The sequence below is a fragment of the Equus quagga genome, chromosome 4 (assembly GCF_021613505.1).
Source record: "Equus quagga isolate Etosha38 chromosome 4, UCLA_HA_Equagga_1.0, whole genome shotgun sequence".
Classification (NCBI taxonomy): Eukaryota; Metazoa; Chordata; class Mammalia; order Perissodactyla; family Equidae; genus Equus; species Equus quagga.
Genome location: NC_060270.1, coordinates 60,554,255 through 60,580,249, shown reverse-complemented (window position 1 = coordinate 60,580,249; position 25,995 = coordinate 60,554,255). Strand labels below are relative to the sequence as shown.

General features: G+C 50.6%; 1 protein-coding gene across 4 annotated transcripts in view; it reads right to left on the bottom strand.

The window, feature by feature from the left end:
* Positions 1-25,744, bottom strand: part of SCHIP1 (schwannomin interacting protein 1) — a 119,086-nt gene extending 93,342 nt beyond the window's left edge. For 3 of the 4 annotated variants that reach the window (XM_046658386.1, XM_046658387.1, XM_046658385.1), the window contains exons 1-2: positions 25,410-25,744; positions 24,592-25,364 (exon numbers count right to left, since the gene is read on the bottom strand). In XM_046658386.1, coding sequence (XP_046514342.1) covers positions 24,592-25,364; positions 25,410-25,590 — 954 coding nt within the window. In that variant the 5' untranslated portion in view covers positions 25,591-25,744. The remainder of the gene's footprint in view (positions 1-24,591; positions 25,365-25,409) is intronic. The other variant, XM_046658388.1, reaches the window with a different exon arrangement.
* Positions 25,745-25,995: the final 251 nt, after the last annotated feature.

The window sequence follows — 25,995 nt, the reverse complement described above, 5'->3', positions numbered from 1 at the left end:
CCTCCATCATCTCTCACTGGGAGACTGCAACTGCCCCCAGCTGAACCAGAGCCCAGGCCTCAGTGTTTCAGCTGAACCAGAGCCCAGGCCTCGGTGTTTCCCCCTCAAGTCCAATCTCTACCTTGAGTTCTCTTTCTAGAATCCAAGTCCATCTTATCATTTCTCCACTTAAAACCCTGCAATAGTTTTCCCATTATTCTCAGGATAAAGGCCAAATTTTTAAATGAGGCCCTTCCCCTCCCTCCGGCCCTGGCCAGCCTTATTGAACCTCCCTGCGCCCCACACTCCCCTGCGCAGCACTGCTCCATCTCCCACCAGCCTGGGGCAGAATCCCCAGTCATCCATCAGGTCTCAGCCTCAGGCCTGCACGTGCTCCACCCCTGCCCTTTATTCCCTCTTCCCTGTGCTCCTCCGAAACCACCGGCCGGACTGGCTGGCTGCTAGCCAGTAACGGTCAGGCTTGTTAGTCCTGTCACCTTGGTCACCTGTGTCCCTGGCACCTGGCCCACAGAGGGTAGGGCACAAAGGAGGCAGTGAGGAGACTTTTACTGGATAAACATGTTTTGCGCCAGCCTCGGGCCATCCTTTTCGTAATCCTCCATTTCACCATCTCACAGCTGAGACAGCCGAGGGGCAGGGAGGGTAAGGGCTTTGCATGGGGTTAGGCCTCAAACTGAGCCTGCTTTCTCTCCGTGCCTGTGGGGCATGCAGTCCGCCCTCCTCAGGACAGCAGCCCAGGCAGTGCACCTGAGCTGAGGCCCCGCACCCGTGGCCGCCACTCAGGAAGAAGGCGGCCTGGGGAGACGGCTTGCTGGTGGGCGATCGAGACTGCACACACAATGAAGCAAAGTGCCTCGGTACCAGGAGAGGGACGCGGGTGGAGCGCACTGCCCTGCCTGCGTCTCCCTCTCCTACCCAGCTCTCTCGGCCCATGTGTGAGGCCACACGTGGAAGATTCCATGAGCTTTGTAACTGTCACTAAAACAAAGGCTTAAGAAATCAAGGAAAGGATTTTAAAATCACTTTCTGTTTTAGCTCATGATCATTCTAATTCAAAAGTTCAGATTCATTAATTTGTTAAGAGCCAAATGGGTACAGAAACCTGCAGTAGGCCTCTGGAAAAATAAGCCTTGCTTGGCTGTTATGAAACTGGAGTAAATGATGATAAAGAAAAATAACTAACACATAATAACAATAACTACACATCGCAATTTAATCCTCTAACAACCCTGTGAAGTTAGGTGCTATTAATATCCCATTTTACAGATGTAGAAGTCAAGGCACAGAAAGGTCAAGTAATTTGCTCAAGGTCACACAGCTAGAAGGGACAGAAACTACTGGAATCAGCCCAGCTGGCTCCAAAACCTGCTCTTACCCAGTATGCAATACCAACTTTCTAGTTGGCACACAGACTTTCTAGTTTGTGTAATACTAATACAAATGACCCTTTCTAGCGGTTAGATTTACATTTTTAGGAAAATGTACATCATTAGTCTAACAACATTTCAATGCTAATTTGTATTTTACAAATGTGCTGTCTACAATAGGAAACTTCACAACGTTGATACGATGCTTAATTCCTTTTACGGTAACAAGAGAAGAGAAGAAAGAGAAAAATCCCTCAGAGGAAGAATCTGAAGGAAAGACCTAGGAAACAAGTGGCTGTAGGAGTTCCACATTTTAATCTAAGAGAAATTCAAGGACATCTAATATAGTCAAGTTTTACAGTGACCTGCTGGATACTGTTACCAACAGAGGCAAAATAAATATTCAGGTTCAGAAGCATACAGGGACCTTACCAACTTAACACCAAGCTGCAGAAACGAGTGGTACCATGGCCTCCCACCCATTGAGAGGAAACTGAAAAACGGTCCTTCACGTTAGCAATTTTGAAGGGTTTGAGGTTGGACAAATAGATGTGGATCTCCTGAGCAGCAGAAAGCCAAAGACCAAACACAACAGGAAAAGCCACTTAGTCATGGAAAAGCGCACCGTTCGGTAGCTGGCCGGTTAAGCCCTTGTTCTACCTGCATGGCACCATCTGGAAGAGAGCACAGCGGTGCTTGTCCAGAGGGGCTCAGTTGGTCCCCTCCCTGACATGGGGTGCACGGCTTTAGTTTTTATCTCCCTTTCACAATTTCATGGCCTCGGGACACTCTCAGAGTGATAATTCCTTCATCTCTCCATGGTCAATGGAAGGCTTCTTTGTCACGAAAGTGTTCTCAAAGATCAGTACTTTAATACAATGACTCGCAACTCTGCATCACAACTGACGTCCCGAATCAAAACTGCAAGCCTTCTTTTACTGGTGTTCTCTTTACCTAACAAGTGTCACAGAAGAGGGGGTACTGCAGCTTTGTGCAGGTTCTCTCCCTGCCACCTCCGCACGTCGTCACCCAGTCCTGCTATCTCTACATGCTGCTTTCCTCTGGGGAACCTCGGGGGGAGCAACTCCACCCTGGCAGGTCTCCTCCGCAAGCAGCCGCACAGCAAACACTCACTGGGTTCCAACAATCACTGAGTGCCAACGCACCGCCCCGCCTCCTCTCTGACCCCCGCCCACACGCAGACTGCCTCTCAGCACAACATGCTTCATGGGGCTCGGATGTCTGCCCTTCTCTCCTCCGCTGACACCCTCCCTTACTTCAGGAGCGTTTTCACTCAGGACCACGACCTCCCTGTCAGGACGCACTCTCGCCACCACCAGACGCCACCCCGCCACACCCCTTTCTACCACCTTTCACACTGTGTCCAGAGTGCTCTTTCTGAAAATGCAAATGTGACCTGCAGTGGCTCTGCCCCAGTCCAGACACCTCGGTGACACACGAGTCCCTCTATGATCTATCTCTTGCCTACATCCTCTCACCAACCTTGAGTCTTCATGCATTCATATGGTTGGCTTCATTTAACATGCAGATTGCCAGGCTCTAACCTCAGTGATTTTGACTCATTATGCTGGGAGAGGCCCAGAATCTGCCCAGCCAATGCCTCTAATACATATCTGATGCAGCTGGAGGCCCTGCTCCACAGGCTCCCCTCCCGCCAGCCCCACACATCCCACTCCACGGCCACAGGTCCCCACCGCAGTCTCTCCGGAATCTCCACCATTTTACACATGCTGTTCCTTCTGCCTAAAATGCCTTCTGCCACATCCTCCTGGCAGATCCACGAGGATTAATTGTTTTTCAAGACCCAGCTCAAGATTCTCTTCCTCGACCCACTCAAATGAAGTGAGTCCTTCTGCTGGACCACCTCTGTGCTTAGCGCACACTTTCCTCAAATATATTACTCAATACGGAGATGGTCTGCATGTTAGGCACCCCTGTTTGAGAATCAAAGATATGGTTTCCAATCCCAGCTCTGCCTCCCCACCAGCCGTCTGAGTCCATCTCGGCTACTAAAACAAACTGCCACAGACTGGGGGGCTTCAACAACAGACATTTCTTTCTCACAGTCTGCAGGCAGGGAAGGCCAAGATCAAGGTGTCGGCTGATTTGGCACTTCGCCAGGGCCTTCTTCCTGGCTTGCATATGGCCGCCTTCTCACTATGTCCTCACACGGCGGAGAGAGGAGCTCTGGTCTCCCTTCCTCTTCTTATAAGGTCACTGATGTCCTCATTAGGGCTCCACTTTCATGACCTCATTTAAACCTCATTACCTCCAAAGGGCCGTCCTCCTAATACACTGCACAAAGGGTTAAGGCTTCACCATATGCACTTTGGGACCACACACACATTCAGGTCATAACACCAGCTGTGATGTCTTGAACAAGTTACTGATTATCTCCAAGTCTCTTCTGTAAAAAGAGCGAATAAAAGTATGAAGCCTACCCCATTCAGCTGTGGGCATCATCCTGGGAAGTCCTATTATCAGTGAGGAAACTGAGGCGATGAGAATGAGTGAATCTCCGAGGATCGTAAGGGGAGGGGCGGGATGAGGCCCAGGCAGTCTGCCTCAAGCTGCCTTCCCAACCCCGGGAACCTGGCTTCGCTACTAGATGAGCTGGCAGAGGAAGGAGCAACGTGTGTCGATTGCCAGGCATCTAAGTTTGGTTCTATCCTGCTCAAAGGTCACAGCGTCTTCAGCAGACAGCCTCTGGCAGAAGCCCTGGGGCGGGCTGGGATGAGTCAGGGCCTGCCTGCCACGCCTATGCCCCAGCTCTATGAGCTGCTCACAGCTCGTCTGCTGAGCCCTGACCTCGGCCGTACTTTCATAGGTCTTCCCATTCCACTCCACTTCTACAAGACTGAACTCAGCATCCCTTCTCCCAAGACGGATGCTGGAGTTCTCCCAGGAACAAACAAATGGGAACCTGTCAGTGGGTCCTAGGCACTGGTGTTCGTAAGGACACCACCCACCTCCTGCCCATCATTCCAAAAAACAGCTGGAGTTGAAAACGACTGCCAGGAGCTTCCCCTCCCTTGAGCACCTTCCGGCACCTGCGATCCTCCCCTTGGTGAGACCCACCACTCAATTAGAGTCCTGTTTGCTGGCCTCTCATAGGGGTTCTTAATCATTTTTATGCCATGAGGACCCCTTTTGCACTCTTGGCGAAGCCTGTGGACCCCTTCTCAGAACCACGTTTTTACATGCACATAGTAAAAAACAGGATTACAAGGAAACCAATTATATTGAAATACAAATATTGACCACTAGGGGTGAGTTCTTCGACCCTGACCTTGAGGTCAGGAATCCAGTCTTCTTGTGTCCAGGGGTCAAACACACGCTTGGTGCTCAGCAAATGCTTGTTGGAAGAATCAATTCAAGAATAAGTCACACCCTGTTGAGAATCACTGTTTTAGCAGCAGAAAAGTACACCACCTGGGGTAAAGCATAGCCACGCACCATTTCAGAGCTGACAGATTCAAACGTTATACTATCTATTTCTGAAACAAGTTCCTAAGGCATCAGAAAATTTAAAAACTGGTAGCCTTTTAAAAAAGTCAAATTTCTGAACATGGTATCATTACTTCTAGCCTTTGCAAAATGTTCCTGTCTTTCCTATCAGACAAGAGAAGCTGTGGCTAACTCCGAGGTCTCTGTACTCAAATGAGAAAAGTGGATGAATCTGAATGTTTTCCCTGCTGTGGCAGGAGAATGACGGTCTCTCCCAAGTATGTCCATATCCGGATCCCCAGAACCTGTGACTATGTTTCCTGACAGGCCAAGAGGGGCTTTGCAGAGGTGATTAAGTGAAGGATCTTGAGGTGGGGAGACTAGCCTGGGTTACCCAGGTGGGCCCAAAGCAATTGCAAAGGTCTTCAGAAGATGGAAGCAGGGAGAGTCAGAGGAGATGCAACGGCAGAGCAGAGGGAGGGATATGGGGCCAGGACCTGAGGAGGGCGGGCACCCGCAAGAGGCTGGGAGAGGCAGGAAACAGATTCTCCTTGAGAGCCTCCAGGAGGAACTGGGCCTGCCAACCACTTGATTTTAGCCCTGTAAGACCACTTCACACCTCTGACCTCCAGCACTGTAAGACAATGCACATGTGTTACCTTAAGCCACCGAGTTGGTGGTAATTTGTGACCGCAGCAGTAGGAAACTAGTACCTTTGCCCGTAGCCAATACGCAAAGAAATGGGCGACAGGCACAATGTAAGAGAAAGGACCAAGCACACAAGTTGGCTTTATCCTCTATGCCAGTGTTTTTCAGCCCAGGTTGCATGTTAGGACCACCTGGGGAGCTTGGATAGATAGACATACCATACATGCATGCACACACACACACACACACACACACACACACACACGTGTGTGCCATTGCTAGGGTCCCACCTCAATCAGGATCTCAGCCGGGGGGGAGTGATGCCTTGGATGTGAACATGTTGAAGGCTCTCAGGGATTACGACACAAAGGGAGGGCTAAGAACCCTGTCCCGCGCCAACAAAAGCAGAGTAAGAGCCAGTTTGTACAAACCTTTTCATCCAAGGTAAATAAACACTATTTATAAACCTTCTCATTAATTCTCACAAGGCTATTGTGAGTCAAGGAGATGGTAAACACAAAATGAAAATAAGCAGAGCATCAAATGGTTTGCCTATGGTTAGGGGCAAATCTCTGACACGGGTCAAGGCAGAAGCCAATCCCTTCTGAAATGTCCACTCAGGACTGCAGTCACTGGAACAGAACACGTCTGCCCCAGCCCCATACCGTGTCCATCTGACAGACAGGCTATCAGCCTGTGGTCTGAAAACCAAAGACCTGAAAAACAGCTAAAGTACTTGAGCTATTTATTTTAAATTCTCTTATTAAAACCTTAGAAATGACAAGCCAGCCACCACACATCCTTTCTGTAGGGAGGAAAAGGAGTTGTATAAATCCTAAGCAAATAATTTTGAAATCAAAATTCCCTTCTAGGCCAATGACAACTAACGCTGATTAATTGTGCAAATGAAACACAAATATCTAAGCAATGAAAAGTTTATTATTAAATTTAATAATGTCTAAAAGCCTGACAAAAACAATGAATGATTATCAAAATACTAACAGCAGCACGTTACCATTCATGGAGCACTTACTGTGGCCCAGACACGTAGCTCGGCGTGTTCCCCACCTCCCCGGGCTATGCCCCAGCCACATGAGGCACCTCCTAGGAAGATCCTAGTAGCACTATCTCTTCCCTGTTGTCACCTCAATCCTAGGGGTGGTGGCTGCTTCTTGCAGTCACTCGTCTCTAGGCTGCCTTGCCATCCACGTTGCTCTTTCAGCCTCCCATCGCTGTGCAACTGGTTCCCTGCATTACATCTGCTCCCTGAGATTCCAAGGATGGTTCTGTTAGCTGATATGACAATGGGGCTGGAAGGTAACCGTGAGGATGGACCTGCATTGTGCCATGTCGCTGAGCCTGGTGTGGCTCCACTTCCTCTCTGCACTGAGGCCCACGTCCAGTAATCCAGGGCGGTCCCAGGGTCACCTGGCCCTATGCTAAGGCTATTTATTCAATTGTCTTTTACGAGACGCTGGAGGCAGACCAGGTGTGAGGGGTTCTGCAGGCTCAGCCCACATTCTGGTTTCTCAGAACCAGTTTTAAGGGTCTATCTTTATTGAAAAGGTCAACTTTTCATGCTAAGCAAGGCAGTTGCAGGATTCTAAAAAAAGAACACTAAAATAGATAACATAAACACAACTTTTTTGCAAGACAATTTGGTTCAAAGGTCTTTGTTAAGAAAGGAATCTCATTCTTAACGTAAATCCAGAAATAGCACGATGGAGGCAGAAAGCCAAAGTTCAGGGAAAAATGGCTTCTAAATGGACATGGGACATATTGAAAATACGAAATGTAAAAACGTTTTTTCAAAGGCAAGTCCCCTTAATGTGCAAAGAAGGATGGAAATAGTCTTTGAAGGGGAAATTGTAACTTCACTCAAATTATAACCAAGAAAGGAAACCCAACACATAAAGGGCCCACATTAATAAATTCTAATGTTACTCAAGTTCTTCTTTCATAAAAACTGTATATGTTACATCTAATGAAAAGTTACTTTAAAAACTAAAATTTTAATGATTCACTACAAGTTTTTTCGATCTCTGAGGACTTTGAGCCCCACTGCTGAGCAGAGTATGCAGTACAGAGACAGGTACCCTTTCACACCAGTAAAAATGGACGCTTTCCACTTAAATCCTTCATTCCCCGAACAATGGCCCTGTCTTAATGCACATGCAGAGCCCAGGGAGAGAGGGCTCTGGCCGGTGGGCCTCGAGAGCACGAGTGTCCCTGTGGTAGGGCCGGGTGCAGTCAGTGGTCCCCATTCCCTGGCTCTCATTCCCGGTTCCTGGCCATGACCACCCCTCCCAAGCTGAGGCGATTATTCTGCTCACTGTGGTGGTTTTAGTTCTTATTATAAATCAATACATTTGCGTTGATATTTCACACATCAGTTTGGTAATTTTGGTTTATTTGGGTCTATCCCTGAGACATAAAACTACCTTTCCCATGATCACACAATCTGTTTCTGAGCCACGAGGCTAAGGGCAGACCCTGGATCACAGAAACAGGCAGTTCGCAAAGCATGGTCCCCGGGCCAGCTGCCTCGGCAGCCCCGGGACTTGTCAGAACCACAAGCTGTGGAGCCCAGCCCAGCCCAGCCCTCCTGCACCACGGTGGTGGAGGCCAGCACTCTGTCTAGCAAGCCCTCCAGGGGATTCTGAGGCCTGCTCCTCCAGGAGCCAGGAAATTGAAGAGACACCATCATATGTGGATGGGTGGGGCACAGATGGTTAAGTTTGTGTGTCAACTTGGCTGGGCCGTGGTGCCCAGTTGTTTGGTCAAACGCCAGTCGAGATGTTTCTGTGAAGGTGTTTTTTTAGATATGATTAACACTTAAATTCATAGACTTTGAGTAAAACAGAGTACCCTCCACACTGTGGGTCAGTTTCACCCAATCAATTCAAGGGCTTTAAGAGAAGAGACTGAGGTCCCCTGAAGAGGAAGACCTCCGCCTCCAGACGGCCTTTGGACTCAAGACTGCAGGACCAACTTGCTGGGCTTTTCTGCCAGCCCGCCCTGTGAATTTCAGACTTGTCCAGACAAGAGCCAATTCCTTAAAATAAATCTCTCTGCACACGCGCGCGCACACACACACACACGCATCCTATTGGTTTTGTTTCTGTGGAAAGCCCTAATACAGGAGGTTCACAGGTTTAACGCATGTGTCTACATTAGGACTAGGATTCTTTCTACCTGTTTTTTTGTACTGTATGCTCAATGCCTAGCACACAGTAGGCTCTCTCTATATTTTTGATGAATGTATGAACTGTGATATGACTGAAAAAGGGAAGTGAAAAATTGGGCCCTCAGAGGGGGCACTTAAAAACAGCCAACCCTGAGGACACCTCCACTAAGTTCCTGTGAGCAATAAACCTCTCCTCGGGAACCTTCCAGAGTGTATAGATGAGCCATCAGGAAATCACATCCAGGAACTGTGTTTAGGTTTCCTGAGTTTCATTTCTTACAAGTGAAGGCACACTCAGCAGTTGGCAGGCCATCCTAAGACTCTGTCCTCTGCACAGGACCCACTGTTTTAAGTGCCGTGAGCACCGCAACTGCATGTCGTCATTCTGTCACGCCCTGTATCCAGAGCACACTCTTAGAGTAGATTCTTATCAGCACACAGTTTTCCTGGAAAGAGTGAAATTGAAAACTTAGTCTCAAATATTGACTATTTTAATGTCTGCCTCAATACACTAATCAAAAGCATGCGCTTTCCTGAGTGGCAGGAACAGGACTCAAGGTCAAGGACACTTGCACACTGGACGCTGGGCGGGGCAGCTGACTAAGAACACAGGCAGGGCCTGGTCTCCAGGCTGAGGGAACTGTTCTGAACACAGGTGGAAAGTCATTCTGATTAGACCCTTGGACACCTCTGGGATGGTAATTCTGTCTGCCACGTGAAAACAGAAAAAGTAAACATTCCTCAGCTAAGCTTCTCCACTGCCCCAGCGGAGCCCAAGGCCCAGGTCACTGAAGCCATGCCCCATTTTCCGTGCTGGCTGAGCAACTCGGCCTGAGCGGAGGGAGCTGGTCCAAGGGCCGAGAGTGGCGAAGTGGCAGAAAGGAGGACTCGGGGCTGACAGCACAGTCCTCAGGTTGATGTTTGAAAGCCCAGTAAAACCACAAAGATGTTTTCTTGGAGGGGAAAACCACTAAGAATCAGTGCTCTCCCTTAACCTAAAGAAGCAGAACTTGAGCAAAGGGATTGGTCACTTCGCTCTGCATCAGCTTAGCTCACTGAGCGTCAGCGAGGGGCAGACAGGGGCAGGACAGGCGGGCCTGCAGGCCTGAGAGCACGAGCGTCCTGTATGGGGTGGTCGGGATGGGAACCAGAGGAAGGGGCCTCAGCAACTTCTGGAGTTTACAAGACAACCCAACCCAAACCCATCCCAAACCCAAACCAAACCCAAAAAAAAGGGCTGGAGGCTGGGCAGCTCATATCCTACACTCAACCCAGATGGGAGCTACTCAGAAACAAATGCCAGGTATTTGCTGCCGAGTTTAAAAGTCTTCAGGATAAAAATAATTGGACGTATAATGAATCTTATTGACAGGAAAAAATGGAATGAAAAACTATTTTCTTTCAGCAACTAAGCAAAACATCTCATTTCTCTCCCATAGAGAGAAAAAACTGTGTATTTTAAATGTTGACTGTTTACAACAACAAAAAAGAAAATACACACACAACAAAAATATAGATGTATTGAAATTTCCCAATCAAATGAGTATCACAGAAATAAGCCTGATGATTTCAAGCAGTTTGTTTCCTATAAACCAAGTTTATACGTGAAGCTCAGCATCTGTGAAGGAGCACGCTATCCCAGTGACAGGCAGCGCTTTTGTTTCTGTGAGCCGCGGTGTTCAGTGGGGACTCTTGATGTTTTGTTAAAACTTCTGACTAACATCCTCTCTTATTTGGATTGATTAGGAAAATATATTTTTCTTTTGTCAGAGTTTGGTTGCTTTTTAAGGAATTGCTTGTTTCAAACTACATCCTTATATTGTAGCACTCAAGTTTGATATCTCCTGTGTAACTCTCAACTTGCCCGCTCCCCACTTCCCGAGAAACCCAGGGCCCTGCGGGGTGACTCTGTACCGGAGCCAGCCTCACACACCAGCGTTCACCAGGGTGAGGCCACTGGCTGTCCACCCCTGGCTCTGAGTCACTATTTAATCACTGTGCAGTTACGTGGGGAGAAGGAAACATTCCATCTCCCAATAACATGCCTTTAATATGAAAAAAGCTTCCATTACATTTATGGAAGCCTGGTGACGCTTTTTGGAAAAGGTATCAAATTGAGAAGTTGCACAAATCTTCTGATATGGCATTTTAAGTGTGCTGCCATTGTAGGTGTATAAACTGAATAATAAATAATTGTAATTTTTTTAAAGTATTAGGGACCTTTGGGTTCACCCTAAAACCTTTTCTTTTTTCTTTAATAGATAAGGGTGTTTAGAGAAAAACCCACAATGCCACTGGTTCATAACCTCTAGCCCTGGTTCAGTCTCCAGGTTACAGGGCAAAGCAGCCAAGCTAAGGAGAAATTTCAAGTTGGTTTTTTGACTTTTACTTAATATTAAAGCCTTCAGTTTTGTTTCTGATTGAGATCTGTGAATAATTTTCTCAGACCCAGCGTGATGCTATGCAGCCTTTCACTCTTCCCTTGATTCTATAGGGTACCAGAAAGAAGGGAGGCCATCAGTTAAAGGACCAGAGCGCTGGAGACGGAGGGCAGACACCCCCACTCTGGGGCAGCCTTGGGCTCCACCCCACAAGAACGTTTCACGTGTCTAATGTAGGGACCGGGCCTGTGCTGGAGACGTTTCTGCCATTTGAAGGAGACCTGCAATGGGGAAGGTTCAGGCATTACGTACAGCGTCGAGATGAAAGGAAAGCTGTGGTGAGGGGAATGCTGGAAAGTGACTCAGCGTACTAAGTATTTAAAATGCCTTGGCACAAACGCACACCATTCGTCTCTTTCATTCCTTCCACCAACCAAGGACCAGACGAAGAGGTGTGGACTCGCTCAACCAGATGACATGTGGCAGGAAACATTTTCACTTCAAAGTCGCCAAGCATCCTTCGCATTTAGCAGCTCCCAGTGTGGATGGGCAGAGGAGAGGACTTCCCTTCACCTCAGCTCCTGCGATCCACCGGTCCCCCTCTGACGGTCCTCCTCTGACACCATCCTCACAAGTCGGGGGGGGGGGGGGGGGGGCGGGGGCTTCTCCATGCTCCTGGAGCTGCCCGCATGGCACTGGGGACGGAGTGCTCACCTGGCTGGCATCAGAACACCTGACTTTCTGTCCTCAGTGCCGTCAGCATCTGGCATTTCAACGTCCCTGCCCCATCCTGGGCTGGTGTGCCTAAAGCTTCAGATGAGTCACAAATAGCTCATTAGGAAAAAGGCTGAGACCTGTTTTAACATATTCCCAGCCCACAGCATCCAGCAAACCTAATCAGAAAACCCCACAAATATGCCAACCCCTTTAAACCCAAATACTCAAGAAGTTCCTGAAGCCTGAGAAGTCTAACATTAATTCACTACTGCATCCAAAGAGCTGCTTCCCACGAGTTTCCTACAAGGCTCCCTTCCCCACAGAACCCCAATTCTCTGGGTGCAAAGGAATGGCATTTCAAGCACTGTGCCTATTATTAAACTCTCTGCAGCACAAAAATTTTTTTTAAATTTACTAGAGGAAAATTGCAAAGTGATTTTTATTGTTTAAAAGACAGCTTTTACGAGTGGCGGAGGCACGTTCCATAAACGAGGTACAGACTCCAACGCCTGCGGCGTGTCTGCTAGGAAACAGTGATTTTGGTCAGGCGTCTCCTGGCCGATTTCCACACCCCCTTCCACACCCCGCCCCCCCTGCCCCCCGCCGCTCGCGCCGGGCCCGCGCCGCCCCTCCCGCCAGGTGTCCACGCAGCGCGCTCCCCCAGGGGCCTCTGCAGGTGGCCGCGCCAGAGGCTCCGAGGCTCCTGGACCTCGGATATTAAGTGAGCGAGGGAGCTGCTGCATGGCCGTCTCCCTCACCCGGTCGCTATGCTATCGGCGCAGAGCACAGCCCTGCCGGCGCCCTCGTGTCCAGCACAGCGCAGGGCTGAGTCAACGACTGTCCAGCGAGCAAGCACATGAATGGGCAAAAAACATCACCGGAGGCAGTGGGCTCGGCAGCAGCTTGAGCCCCCTCTGCTCCACCCTATCCAACCCTGTCCCTCCTCCTGGTCCTTTCAGTCACTGTCCCTTTTGCTAGACATACTGCCACGGGGGAAGCCACTGCTGACCGTGGTCCCAGGACTTCTGGGGTAAAGCCCTCCGACGCCCACCAGACGGCAAGGGCCCCTGAGGCATGCCCCATCCCGTCGGGGCTGCTGGGGCCTCAGGACCCACGGGCCCATCCTGCACAGGAAACGACTGACGAGGAGCAGCTACCTCGGGGCCGCGGGCCGAGGGCAGGAGGGCACCGACGAACCCCTGCGCCTCCGCTCCCCCGGGCTGGACCGCCCTTCAGGCCGACGGGCGGGGTGCGGTGTGACGGAGCCGCCAGGGACTGGGACGGGCGGACCGATCACTAGGGGAACGCGCGGGGGTGGGCAGGGGGCCTGAAAAGCAAAGAAACAAGGCCGCACGCTTATGTTCGAGTGAACTTTTAATTAATTCATTAAAGAAAAGTTCCTGCTTATGAAAAGTTCTGAAGCAGCAGCACGAGGTTACGTATAAGGAGATGTTGTATACCCAGAGATTAGAGACAGTCAGCCGTGGCCGGAGCCATTAGCAAGACAAGCCGTTACTGGGGGACGAAGGTCAGAGGGGCTAATGCCGAATGTGTGACGTCGGGGCTTCCAGCTGAAGGCGGGAGCGCAGGCCCGAATCAGAGCCCGCACCGCGGAGCCGCGCGCCCCGTCCCGGGGGGCACTGGGCCCAGCGGACGACGGGCGGCCAGCGGACGGGCAGGGGCGGAGGGGCAGGGGCGGCCGAGGACGGGCAGGGGCGGCCGAGGACGGGCAGGGGCGGCGAAGGACGGGCAGGGGCGGCCGGGGACGGGCAGGGGCGGCGAAGGACGGGCAGGGGCGGCGAAGGACGGGCAGGGGCGGCGAAGGACGGGCAGGGGCGGCCGAGGACGGGCAGGGGTGGCGAAGGACGGGCAGGGGCGGCCGGGGACGGGCAGGGGCGGCCAGCCGAGGGGCAGGGGCGGCCAGTGGAGGGGCAAGGGTGGACAGCCAAGGGGCAGCGGCGGCCACGGCCGGGCAGCGCCACGCGAGCGCCTGCGCGTCCCCATCCTCCGCCCAATGTGCGGTGCGCCTTCCCACGGGGTTACTCACTCAATAAAACGATGGAGACAAAAGGACGGCACGTTTTAAGGAAATTCTTGGCAGACATCATTTTGTGGACTGTGCTTTGTGGAAAAGCTTCACGTAAGCAATTTTAAAATATAGCTCTTGCTCCAAAATGAATTCAGAAAGTCTACCCTTTAAAAGCTCAGAGACTTGCTACACTTAGACTATATAAAAGTGGTTTCTACAAAATAAGGAATGTTTAGAAGGCAATCTTTAACTCAGATTAAGAACATGACATTTATACCACAACACTAGCTGTTTTTACCCCCAACCATAAGGAGGCTACTACCACTATTCTGGGCCACGTCTGCCTGCTTCCAGAGCTGGCCCATAACCACTTCCTCATACAAAGTCTGAGCTGCATCAGGAGGACACATCTGGACTGGCATCAGAGGGCACTGGGGTGACACCCGCGACTGCAGCTAAAAGCTGACATCTTAGCTCAGTGTTTGAATCTTGGTAGTGACACCACCCTATGTGGTCCAGTTAACTTTGAGCCTTTCCAAGGCCACCGTTGGTACCCTTAGTTCTGGACAGTGACCCCATAAATGGGTATGAGGGGTCACAGGGGCAGGGAGTAGAGTGAGGGTGTGTGACAAGACGCCCTGGGCAGATGAGCTGTGAGGTCTGTGAAGGATGTCAAAGCGGCACGTTTGGTGTATGGCACCGTGACAATCTCCTTCGATTTGTGTGGTTATTTCCTCACCTGTAAACTGAAGGGGGCTGGGCCAGATGAGCTCGAGGGTCCATTCCACCTTTGATATTCAAGGATTCTGTGAAAGACTCAAAAACCTCTAAAGACTTCTATCTAGTGATATTGGGCCTAAAACTGTCATGTGTGAACTTGAGTCACAAGTCAAGAGACTGCCTGCTGTTGTCAGTTAGGGTTTCTGATTTGAAGCAATAAAACCAACAGCAGGGCTTAAACTCACAGCATCAACAGGAGATGGACACAAGCAGCAACTGGAAACATGAGAAACCAAGCGAGGCAGGAAGGATGAGGAAACAGCAGCCACACCGTGCCCTTCATGGGAAGGGTTCAGGTGCAGCATCACAGCAAGGCCTCCGACCGCTCCTGGCAGCCCTGGGGCGCGCCCTCTGGAGTCAGTCCCAGGGGAGCTCTTCCACCGGCACAGAGCCGGGGGGGCAGGACCTGGGGCTGAGGTTCCCAGAACGTGAGTCAGCCACTTGCAATTACCCTCCCACCAAAATCACACCCACAGGGAAGAGGCAATTCCCTAAAGGAAGCTGGCTCTCAGGAAGGGTAACGCGTGCTGGGCACAAACCCATGAACACCCAGCACAGGAGGAAGAACCCAAGAATACAGAGGTCTGTGATGCCCACGTGTCCGGTCCTCGAGCACAGCATCCAGTGAATTTCAAGAGTACACAAATTGAAGCAGCTATCCAAAATATTTTGGTCTAGACAACACTCGGTTTTCAATCTGATTATATGGGTTTTGCTGAAAGAAATGTTTAGTTAGTAGTATCATAATCCACAATACATTGAACACGTAATTAGTAAAAGAATCCTGGGAAACGTAACAAACCTTAAGAGGAAATCACCGACCCTGTCAACCAAACCAGGCCATCCAAAGGCAGAGAATGAAGACCCAGGAAACCCTCTTACGAGCATTCACTGAGGCACGGGGACATCCTTCTGTTGCTGACAAAACCACACCTGGTGCCCACTGGTAGTTTAGTTTGGAAAATTTGGTCAATCAGTCAGTCAGCAAATATTGAACATTCTGATATGCCAAATTCCTTTCCTTTTCCATTTCTGCAAGAGTCTCAACCTCTTTCCTCATCATTCCCAACGTGTGAAATCTCCCAAATGCATTCATGACTTAGCTCTCATTTTACATCTTGAGTGGCATTTGTTCCCTTGTCACTTACACCTCCCTTTAGTCAACTGTAACTTACTCCCTTCTTCTGGAACTTTCATACCACACACTCACAGAGCCTTCACAATTCCACCCAGTAAGAAGGAAATTCCCAAGGCCAAAAGCTGCTCTCTGGTTAACAAGAAAACAAACGAAAGATTTCGTTCCATATCGGCGAGCCAAATAGCATTCCAAAGGACAGTGACAACTCGCAGCCGCCCACAGCCCACAGGAAAGCAGACGAGGGGCGAGGATGCATTTATGTCTCCACTCTGAGCCCCTCACTGCTGCCCTCCTGACTGGAGGAGCGGTACCCCCCGGGCCTGGGCGTGGGTTTCTCTCTCCGCCTGCCCGGCTCCTGCCCCTTCCTACAGGCCCCTTTCCCACAGCGGCCGCTGAAGGGTCCCCAGGGGAGGGACTGAGGGAAAGCACCCTGGTCTGCAAAGTGCCTTTACACAGCAGACACGCGGGCAGGATTCTGCTCAGGATGCATGTTCACTTGGGGTGATTCTGTGGGAAGTAAGGGAGATCATGGGGGGACCTCATTCTCTCCTCTCTCCTCAAACCACAGCGACAAAGATGTATTATTTATTACCTTTGTTGAACAGTTTTAATACAACCTTTTAATTTTAAAAGTCAATGTAAATTTAAATTAAGCCTGTAGTTTAGATAATAATATTGTGCCAGTGTTCATTTCTTAATTTTGACAAATGTCCCACAGTTATAAGGATGCTCTGTGACCATTTACTAGTAAAAGAGAGTTCTAATTTGGCTTCCAGTGCACTCGAATTTCTGTAGAGGTCTCACTCAAGTGTTAGGACAAGCATAACAATTGTATATTTGCTTTGTTGAGCATTTTCATACGAAACACAGGAAAAATAAATCTCATGTTTAAATCACTATACCACAGTAGAGCAGATGTTCAGAAAGTTTTAAAATTACTGCTGCCTAAAGCTGTTCTTCCACAGCGAGATCTTACTTTAAGGGCTGTCAGGGTCAGACCGTAGGCATTGCGGGCTGGATAACAACTCTAACAGGACAGCGCTGGCTACATAATTTAAGTTCAAAAACAAAATCCCCATTGTCCTCTCTCTTACTCCTTACAGAACCAATTCTAGAGGGGAAAGAAAAAGGACACAGCACTTGAGATGTCACTGCTCATAATAAAATGTCAGACCAGATCGAAATGGACCAAAAATTATGTGAGATTGCACAAAGAAAAAAACTTCAATTTTCATAAGTGTCATAATTTTAGCTACTGGTGCCATGAGGAGAAAAACAGAAAGCTGAGTTGGTTTTGAAACTATTTGAAAACGTGTTATTTTTATAGGAGCAGAGATTAGCCTTCAGTACTTTTCTAAGAAGACACTGTGCCAGGTCCCCAGAAGTCCAGGCCCTTCTTACTTGGGAAACACGTTTAACACTATTATGTTGCTGGACTTGACATTAAAAATGCTCTGGCATTTCATAACACAGCAGCTTCTCTGGTTCTGTTTTTATTTTTTAATTCTCTAACCTCAAATCTAAATTTACAACACTGCTGGAGATCTTAGGAATTATGAAGAAATTACCTCACTCCCTTTAAACTTTTTTAGACAGCAAAATTCTTTCCATACATGGCAAACCAAGAAGGACGCAGAATCACGTTACGTCCGTTTAGTAGCTGCCATGACTTTCCTGTTTTGTTCCAGGCATGCCCACAATCGATTCGCGAGCAAGCGGACCCTGGCCACAGCTAGCTGGCCAGGGAGAGTGCCTGTCTTCAGTCTCCACCACCAAGTGGTCCATGAGGGGGCCTGGCCAGGAGCCCTGCCACAGGTGCCCAGTACTAGGTGAGCCGCTTTCTTCTGGCCTTTGAATTGGTTCTTACACAGACAGGCAACCTGCATGCGAGTGAAGGGGGAGACAGGGGCAGGCTGAGGACCGCAGCAGGGGGAGCCCCGAGGAGGAAGGAACGCGCACGCACTACGGAGGGAACAGGACTGGCTTAGCTGCTGTGCCCACGGAGGTGCTCACAGACAACGGCTGCCTAGAGGCCTGGCCGTGAGGCTGGTGATGGTGCTGTGTTCTCTACCCTTCCCCAAGCACCCCGAAAACAAGCCCCATCCACCGGGCAGCGGCCCCTCACCTGGAAAAGCCCAACCCACACACTTTCTTGACAGAAACTTTTCGTAATATTTTGTAAAATACAAAACAACAATTCCATGAATAACTAACGCTTATTTCTCCACAGAAGAGTTCTAAAGGATCAATCATCTCTGTTAGGACACAGGCAAGTCCTAACAAGTCCTCTTGATGTGATGAATTTGCAGAAATCAGCTGCTGACTAATGCACTGCTTCTTGTCATCCATGAAAACCCAAGCTTTCCTTGGTATACCATGCTAACATCCAGGGAAGGAAGAGTCACAATCACTTTCATGAACCATAAATACTAAGGAGAACTTTGAGAAATGGAAGGAAAAACAATAAAAAGATGAACAAGATATTGCTGACGATGGATATATCAAAAAAGGTGATTCAATAACAAATACATAGAAAATATTTGGGTGGAGTTGCAGGGGTATCAGTAAAATACACAGATACAAGTGGCAATTATTAGGAATCTGATATACAAAACTAGACTAAAGAAAACTGGTAACTCTTTTGCTTCCAGTAAGCTTTGCTTTAATACAACCTCACGGCAGGTAGACGTAACCAAAAAATATCTTCCAAGTACGTTTAACCCCATCGACCTGGCGCTGATGCAACCCTAGCTGAGCTCATTCCCATCGCCGGGGCACATCCTGGCCTACGCCACCACCTTTTGAATTATACACGCTCCATGAAGAAAACGTCATGAAGGTAGGAAAAATGTGAATAACCTAGAATGACACAAATATTGAAAAATAGCTCAGGTGGAGAGAATAAAATAGGTTAAGTATACGCATGAATGAAAAACAGAGAAAGACAAGTGAAAAGACTGGGGATAGAACATGCCTGACGTAACTCTTTAACAAATATATAAGGAAAATAAAATTATTCACAAAAGTAAAGTAGTAGCCAAAACCAAAACGCCACCACAACCAAGAGCATGAGAAACAAGGAGGGTTCTCACAGGTCTGACGAGACCTGGCGGGTGGAGGACAGTGATCGCCAGAAGTGTCCTGGACCCGACAAGAACCAGTGAGGGCGCAGCTCTGCCTGTTTCACGGGAATGCAAAAACCCAAACACATTCCCCTCTCCTGCCGCCCACGTCCTACTCCTGTCCTCACCGCGCTGCTGAGGCCTGATGTCCTAACGGAGACTATGTCTGGGCTACCTTTCTTTCTAATCTTTTCTTGGCATTAAAAGTGGGACTTGTGAGGCAGGTGACTTGAGGCTGGGTCAGGCTGGGCTGAGAAAGTTGGGTGAAGACATTTAATCTCCACAGACCTATCTCCCCCTTTGAAAATGGTAAGGATTTGATGAGATGACCTCTCAGATCCTTCCTACCTTTTAAAATCCTGTTACTTTTCTATTAAAAATCCTCAATTTCATAATTGACACTTGAATTTCTACAGAAGTTGTGTGCAAAATAACCTCTCAGTCACTCACAGTATAAAGTGTCATCTGTCCGAACAGCTCAAGGAGCAGAAAGCAGCTAAAAAGAAGCATTTGAAAAGGCTTCTTGTTAAAATACTTAGGACGGAATTTCAAAAGTAGCAAAACAAAACCGTCCATGTCTTTAGGTGCAGAGGTCCGGGAGTAAAATACTTCTATTTTAAAATGCAAACGTAATGTCACAGATAAGCCTTTAAGAAAGGACCTGGAATTACTATTGTCAGCACTAACAAGAAAGTTCACAGTGTAGCAGCTTTGGGTAAATTTAAAAACTTAACAGCAAGAGTGGGACAAAACAATGTCACCAACCAGATAACAAGCACTCATCAAATACCTATTTCTCAGGCAGTGCCTGAGCCTATATTATGTATGTGTTTGAGAGGGGCGGAGGCATTTAAAATGCCTGGGTAGAAAACAGACATACCCAGGAAAAGATAATTGAGAATACAAGACAATGTCACTGAGAGAGGCTGCAGCAAGAGTCAGAACCTGACAGGTCTGGTCTGAGTTCTGCCAGGGGAGACATCAGGCAGGTCCCCGACCCTTGCTGGGCCTCAGTCTTCTCATCTCTAAACTGAGAGTAATAACTGCCTTGTCCAATTGTCAGGCATCATGAAGATCAAATGTGATAAGGAACATGAAGACACTCAGAACTTGAAAGCCTTTAAAACTAAGCACGAGGAAGCGGCACACAGTGGAGTAGGAAGTTCAGAAGGGAGGCTGTGCGGGGCCGAGACGAGCGGGTACAGCTTCCCTAGGAGGTGGGCCCTGAATCAGGGCGGGCCTGGAGAAGCAGGTGCTGGGCGGTTTCGTGGACATAGCATCTGGACCTGCTACTGAGCAAAGGGCTCCCACTGGGTCTTCCCGAGTGAGAGTGACCCGCCAGGCAAGGATCTGGAACTGAAAGTGTGGGCGGAGCAGAGAGGGAGGGAGGAAGGTACCATGATAATGAGGGTGAGATGTTCAAAGAGCCCAACGAATGTCTGATGAGGATATCTGCATCTGTTTTCCAGATATGCACCCTGAAGATTTTCCTTAGGATGCTTTAAAGGAGCACGATGTGCAAACCAATTGCTAGGCAAAGATCTCGTTTAGTCAAACTACAACGTTTTCAAAAGACTGTTCCACCAGAGGATGAACCATCTGATGGTAACTTACATGCACACACAGCCTCAGAACTTGTGGTTTACCTGCAATCTAATTTTTTTAAACCCAACCATACTTCTTTCAGGTCTTGAGTACATACTAATAGGTAGAGCAGCCCTTGCCGTTGTTAAAAATCAGCATAAACTAGAAAAGCAGGCAATGACGGCACTAAACATTTCAAGGTCAAAGGTTCAAGCACAGAATCCATCCAGCCCTGGTAATTTCTGGTTATGGTTAAAAAAAAAAAAGATTTTCAGTGTCACGTAGTGTTCTCTAACTCACAGGAATGAGCGATAACTGCATACCACAACAGAGCACGCTCCCCTCTGTGTCCTGGGCTGCAGACCATGTAGCCACACTGGCTCTAACTCTGACATCAAAGGCACCAATGCCCAAGACTGGCCTTTCCTCCTTAACTGTGTGTGATCCTGGAGCGCTCCCACACGGGAGGCGACCAGGACGGAACTGCGAGGAACACCTGTATACCAGACCAGTGGGGGGCCGGCCACCTGGAGGGGGCACTTCTGGGAGCAGATCTGGCTGTTGGGTTGAACCTCTCCCCATCGCCACAGATGTCAGACGTTGGTGGCAGGCACACTGAGCCACTGGTGATAAGGCAGTGGGACAGAGGAACCTGCACCAAGGCTCCACATCAAGGTACAAGGTGGGCTGGGATGCAGGTTGCCACAGGGCAGCAGCTCTGAGAAGACGGCAGGAAGTCAGGTTACCAGAGTGACCTTCAGGACTCCTCAGTCCTCCAGGCCCTGCAGCAATGGCGGTTCCTAGCAGCATCCAAACTCATGCCCTCCACTGGCACGAACGGACAGATGGGCTGCTTAAACCTTTCATAAAGAAAAGGTCAGCCCTAGATTTTCAATCCCATCCTAATGTTGTGTGTTTTTAAATTTGCCTCTAAATCTTCCCTGGTTATGGACAGCTGACGGTCAACCCATTCTGAGCCCTCAGTCCTTCCCTGAGTGCATCGCTGCAGGAGAAGAGAGGCGCACTGGACAGGGAGCCGGGAAGCCTGAAGTCTGCCACAGTTTTACTCAGCAGAACTCAACGTTATTCCATTCGAACCAAACCAAACCCTGTCTGTGGGAAGAGGCTTGTCAGCACGGGGATCTGGATCATTTCCCAGGTGACTTCTGTCCTTCATGCTAAGGAAGTATAAGAGAGCACCAGCCATCGGGAGGCCCTTTATGCTATTTCAGGGACGTGGGAGCTCTTTCCTTTCCTTTTATTTCAAGTTATCTTAAGCATTAAAAGGAGGAAAAAACCTAGTCTGGTGTCAGAAGAAAGGACAAAACCCCTTTTGTAGGTTTCTTGCTGGCACCTTAGGCAAATCACTTCACCTCTCTGGGCCTCAGTTTCCTCAACTGTAAAATGAGAGAGGTGGCTTAGGTCTAGGTGTGTGGCCTTAGAAACCATTCACTGGTTATCTGAGACCCCACTACCTGCCAGGCACTGTCGCTCTAAGACAGCAAGCCTTCCACAGTCCAATTAGATTCCAGAGAAACTGAAAGTGGAGGAGGACCCAACAAGACACTGTCAGGCAGTGACAAGCACTGAAAATACACACGGAGGGCCTGGGCAGGGGTGGAGCGCTGACTTCACTCTAAGGAGTGTGTCAGGGATGGCCTCTCTGAGGAGGCGAGAGTTGAGGAGAGTGGAATGATGAGGAGCCAGCCCCTTCATTCCAAGCATGGTAACAGCATGGACAAAGCCCTGAAGTAGGAATAAGATTTGGTTCTCTTCCCAGACCCTCTTTTTCATTTTAGACCCCCCCCCCAAGTAATATGCATTAATTCCATTTAAATGTACTTACACATAACTTTTTAAAGAGTAGCAAAAATATTTGATCTGAACTACTCCTTCAAGACAGCCTTTCTCTTCTACACAACTCCTTTGTTATTCTGTCCTCACGGTTATAAATTCTCCCACATATTCCAGGCAGGAGTGAGCAGGATGTAATGCAGTGTTTTCCAAACTTTTATGACAGTCACTCACAGTGACAAAGAAATCTTACATTGTGACCTAGTGCATACATAAAAACGAAACACAAGTTTTAGAAAGCCAAGTTTATTGCAACTATCTGCAAGGCACTGTAGTACATTCAACTTTTTTTAACGCCAATGTGATTTCATGGGTAACTTATAGTTTGAAAAACAGTATTCTAAACCAACATTGGCTACGAGTTCTGTTCAAAGAGGAACCAAAACATGGAAAACTTCAATATGAAACAGTCTCAAAGGCCACCTTCCTCTCTCCCTTTTTTCTGTCCACATTCCTGCCTTGAAGCAGTGGGACCCAATTCCTCTGTGTGGCTGATGGAGGAGATGCCCAGAGGAGACACCTTCAGGGGGGCTGGGCGGGGAAAGGAAGCCAATGCATACGGTTCACAAGACGAGGAGACACCTTTGGTTTCAAAGATGGCCCAGGAAGGACAGGGTCACAAAGTCTTCACCATAGCAAGAAGAGAAGGGGGTGTGTGCTGGGGGGCTGCCAGATTTCAGGTTCCTACAGGGTGTCAGCCTGCCCCCTCCTCCCTCACTGGAACTCCAGTCCCACGTGGCAGATGTACAACTGCAACTCGTGCAGCGCACCTCGCAGCAGCTCACACAGAGCAGACGGGCGCTCAACAGCACTGTTAGGAACTTCTCCATAATGGAGCTCGTTGTCACCGTCAGACCCTAACTTTGCTAGTATATCCAATTATTACATTTTCCTAGGATGTATAAATGCCATACAATAGTAAACGAAACTCGTTTATCTTCAAGTCATTGTTTAAGCAGGGAACTCAATCTGCTATTTTTCTCAAGTACTCAGTGGGAAAAGGATGTTGTCTACTGCAAGGTACCAGAGACAGTGTTGGCTGCAATGGAAAGAGGCCGTGTCTGCTAGCGGCCACGGTAAACAGCTGAGATTAACACGAGCGTGTTAATTTAATAGGTAGTTTCTCAAGGGGCACTAACCAGTGGGCTCTGTCAGCCAAGGGCTCGCTGTGACAGAAACGGTGCCAACTTCTCTGTGAAATGCACCTACCGTCCTGGCCCCAGAAGTCAGAAGTGCATGCACCCAATTTCCAGTAGCCACCGGGCCCTGGAGCCGAAAAATTACCCCTCCAAGCAAGCATTTCACACACGGCCACACGGACAGAGAGCAGCTGGTCCAGACTGTGCCCTTCAGCCCCATTTACGGACATCATTAATGATTTCAGATTACAACTGTTGCTTCATCTCAAAACAGTGATAAACAGGCGAGCTCCCTTCTTGATGCCTTTAATTCTTTATCTGCTCTCCTCACAGGAGCAAAAGAGATGGTGAGACAAGCGAGAGCCTGCCAGAGCTGCTCGTCACAGACGCGGCCTCCTTCCTTCCCTCTCTTTTCCGCCCCAGCACCCTCCCTCCGGACTTCCCGAGATGAGGCAGTAGCCTCCGGTAAGGAACTGAAGTGGCTCCTCATCAAAACAAGGAGGGACTCGCCACAGAGGGAGTGAGTCAGGCGACAGAGGCGAGAACCCCTCCCCCACCCCAGCAGGTCAATTCATCCCGTTCCCCCGGGGCAACAACAGGTCGCCTTTCAGAAAGAAAGAAAGTCTTAGGGGAGGGCGGTCAACCCACTCAAATTAAGCAGCATCCGCGTAAAAGCGAGATGGAGCAAACCCTGCTGCCAAACCGGAGGTGTGGGCGGGCGAGCGCTGCCTGTGCACAGGGACAGCCTATATACGGGCGAGACATCAGTGGCAACGAAGGGAGACCCACCACGGCTGACAAAGCCACAACCATGACGACTTGAAATATCACCCGCAGGCACTGCCTTCGGTGCCAAAATCTCGGATTTATTTTCAGGCAAGTGACTCACAACCTCGCCTCCATCAGTAATTCCATTAAAATGAGACGCCGGTTCCACTCACCCGACTTTCCACTGCCTTCTGGCGGCCCCCCCGCCCATCCTGCAAACCCAGACAGCTCCCAGACTGAGCAACCGTACGCCAGGGGAGCAGGAGACAGACAGGCTCTCCGGCCCGGCCCGGCCCCTGGGGGAGGATGAAGGGGGTCGCAGGCGGGCGCGCGGGGAGGGCGCGTGTGGGCTGCGCGCGGGGTGTGTACGTGTGTGTGCGCGCGTGGGCACGCACCCCGGCCAACTTACGGAGGTGGAGTTGGTCCTTGCCTGGCCCTGGTTCCGCACCTCCTGCTCCCGGAACTGCAGTCCAGCCAGATGCTTCTCTAGCGCCTCCCAGTCCATAGGAGGCACCGGGGGCTCCTCTGGGACGCACGTCCCGCCGTCCGTGGGCTGGAGGCAGAGGCCCCCAGCTGCCGGGCCTGGGCCGCCGCGCCGGCCCCCTGCCGGCTGGGGCTTCTGGGTCGCCCGGCGGGGGCCCCGGGAACTGCTCGGCCGGCCGGCCACCACCACGTTGCCATTGTGCCTGAGGTCCTGGGGGTCGTGCGGGTGGAGGTTGCCGTTGGGCACCGGGGGTGGCATGGCGGCGGTGGCGCTCCTGCCCCCGCCGCCGCCGCCGCCGCTGCAGGTCCTGGCGCTCAGGTCCCCCGGCTCCCGGGCCGGACAGCGGTCATCCCGGTACCCTCGCCGGTCAGGGTCGTCGTCGTCCTCCTCCTCCTCTTCGTCCTCCTCCGGCGCCCACTCATCAATCACCTTCTTCTGGTAGACCGGGAAGGGCTCCTCATAGTCCTCAAGGGCAGACACCAAGTCCAGGCTGCCCCCCGGCGACGACGAGGATTTGCACTCGGAGCAAGGGGTCACTTTGGTGGAGTTGGACTGCGAACTGGCGCGGCTACTGCTGCTGCTGCTGCTGCTGCCGGCGTCACTGCCTAGATCCATCCCATCCTCTCGGTAATCCTGGGGGAGGAGGCAAAGAGAGTGAGCCGCCGGGCAGACCTGTCCGGCGCCCGCCCCCCGCGAACGCCCCGGCCGGGGCCCCGCGCCCGCCTGGCCCGGGATGCGCCCCCAGGAGGCCTGGGAGCGGAGCCGGCACCAGCCTGGGCTGCCCTTAGCCCGCCGCCCTCCCCTACCACACCAGACTGCCCCCCGGGAACTAACCCTCAAATTAGCAAGGGGGGGGCCAGCCACCAGCGCGCACACTTTCCAGACGCGGGGCCCCGGGGCGCGCGTGGACTTTGTTTTAACCATTTTGAGCCGGGCGCGCCCCTGCACCCCGCCCCAAGGATTCTCCGGGAACCAGACACTTTCCCGGAGAATTCTAATTCTCTGGGGGCGGGGACCGACGGGAGGGTGGGCGGCTACTAATTTCGCCCCTCGCTCGCGGCGCCGAGACCACCCCCCGCCCCCGGCGGCGGGAGCCGGCTCGCGGGCGCGCCGAGCCTGACTTCCTGAGGCCCCGCCGCGGCTCTCAGGGCTCGCTGCGCCCCCGCCCGCCCCTCCGCCGCCCGCCGGAAGGCTCTCGGCTCCGCCGGGCGGGTGCCCCGCCGGCCCGGGGGAGGAGGGCGCGCCCGCCCGGCGGAGCTGGTCCCGCCACCGAGCATGCCCAGAGGCTGCCGGGCGCGGCGCCGTCCGCTCGCCCCGGCCCCGCGGCTG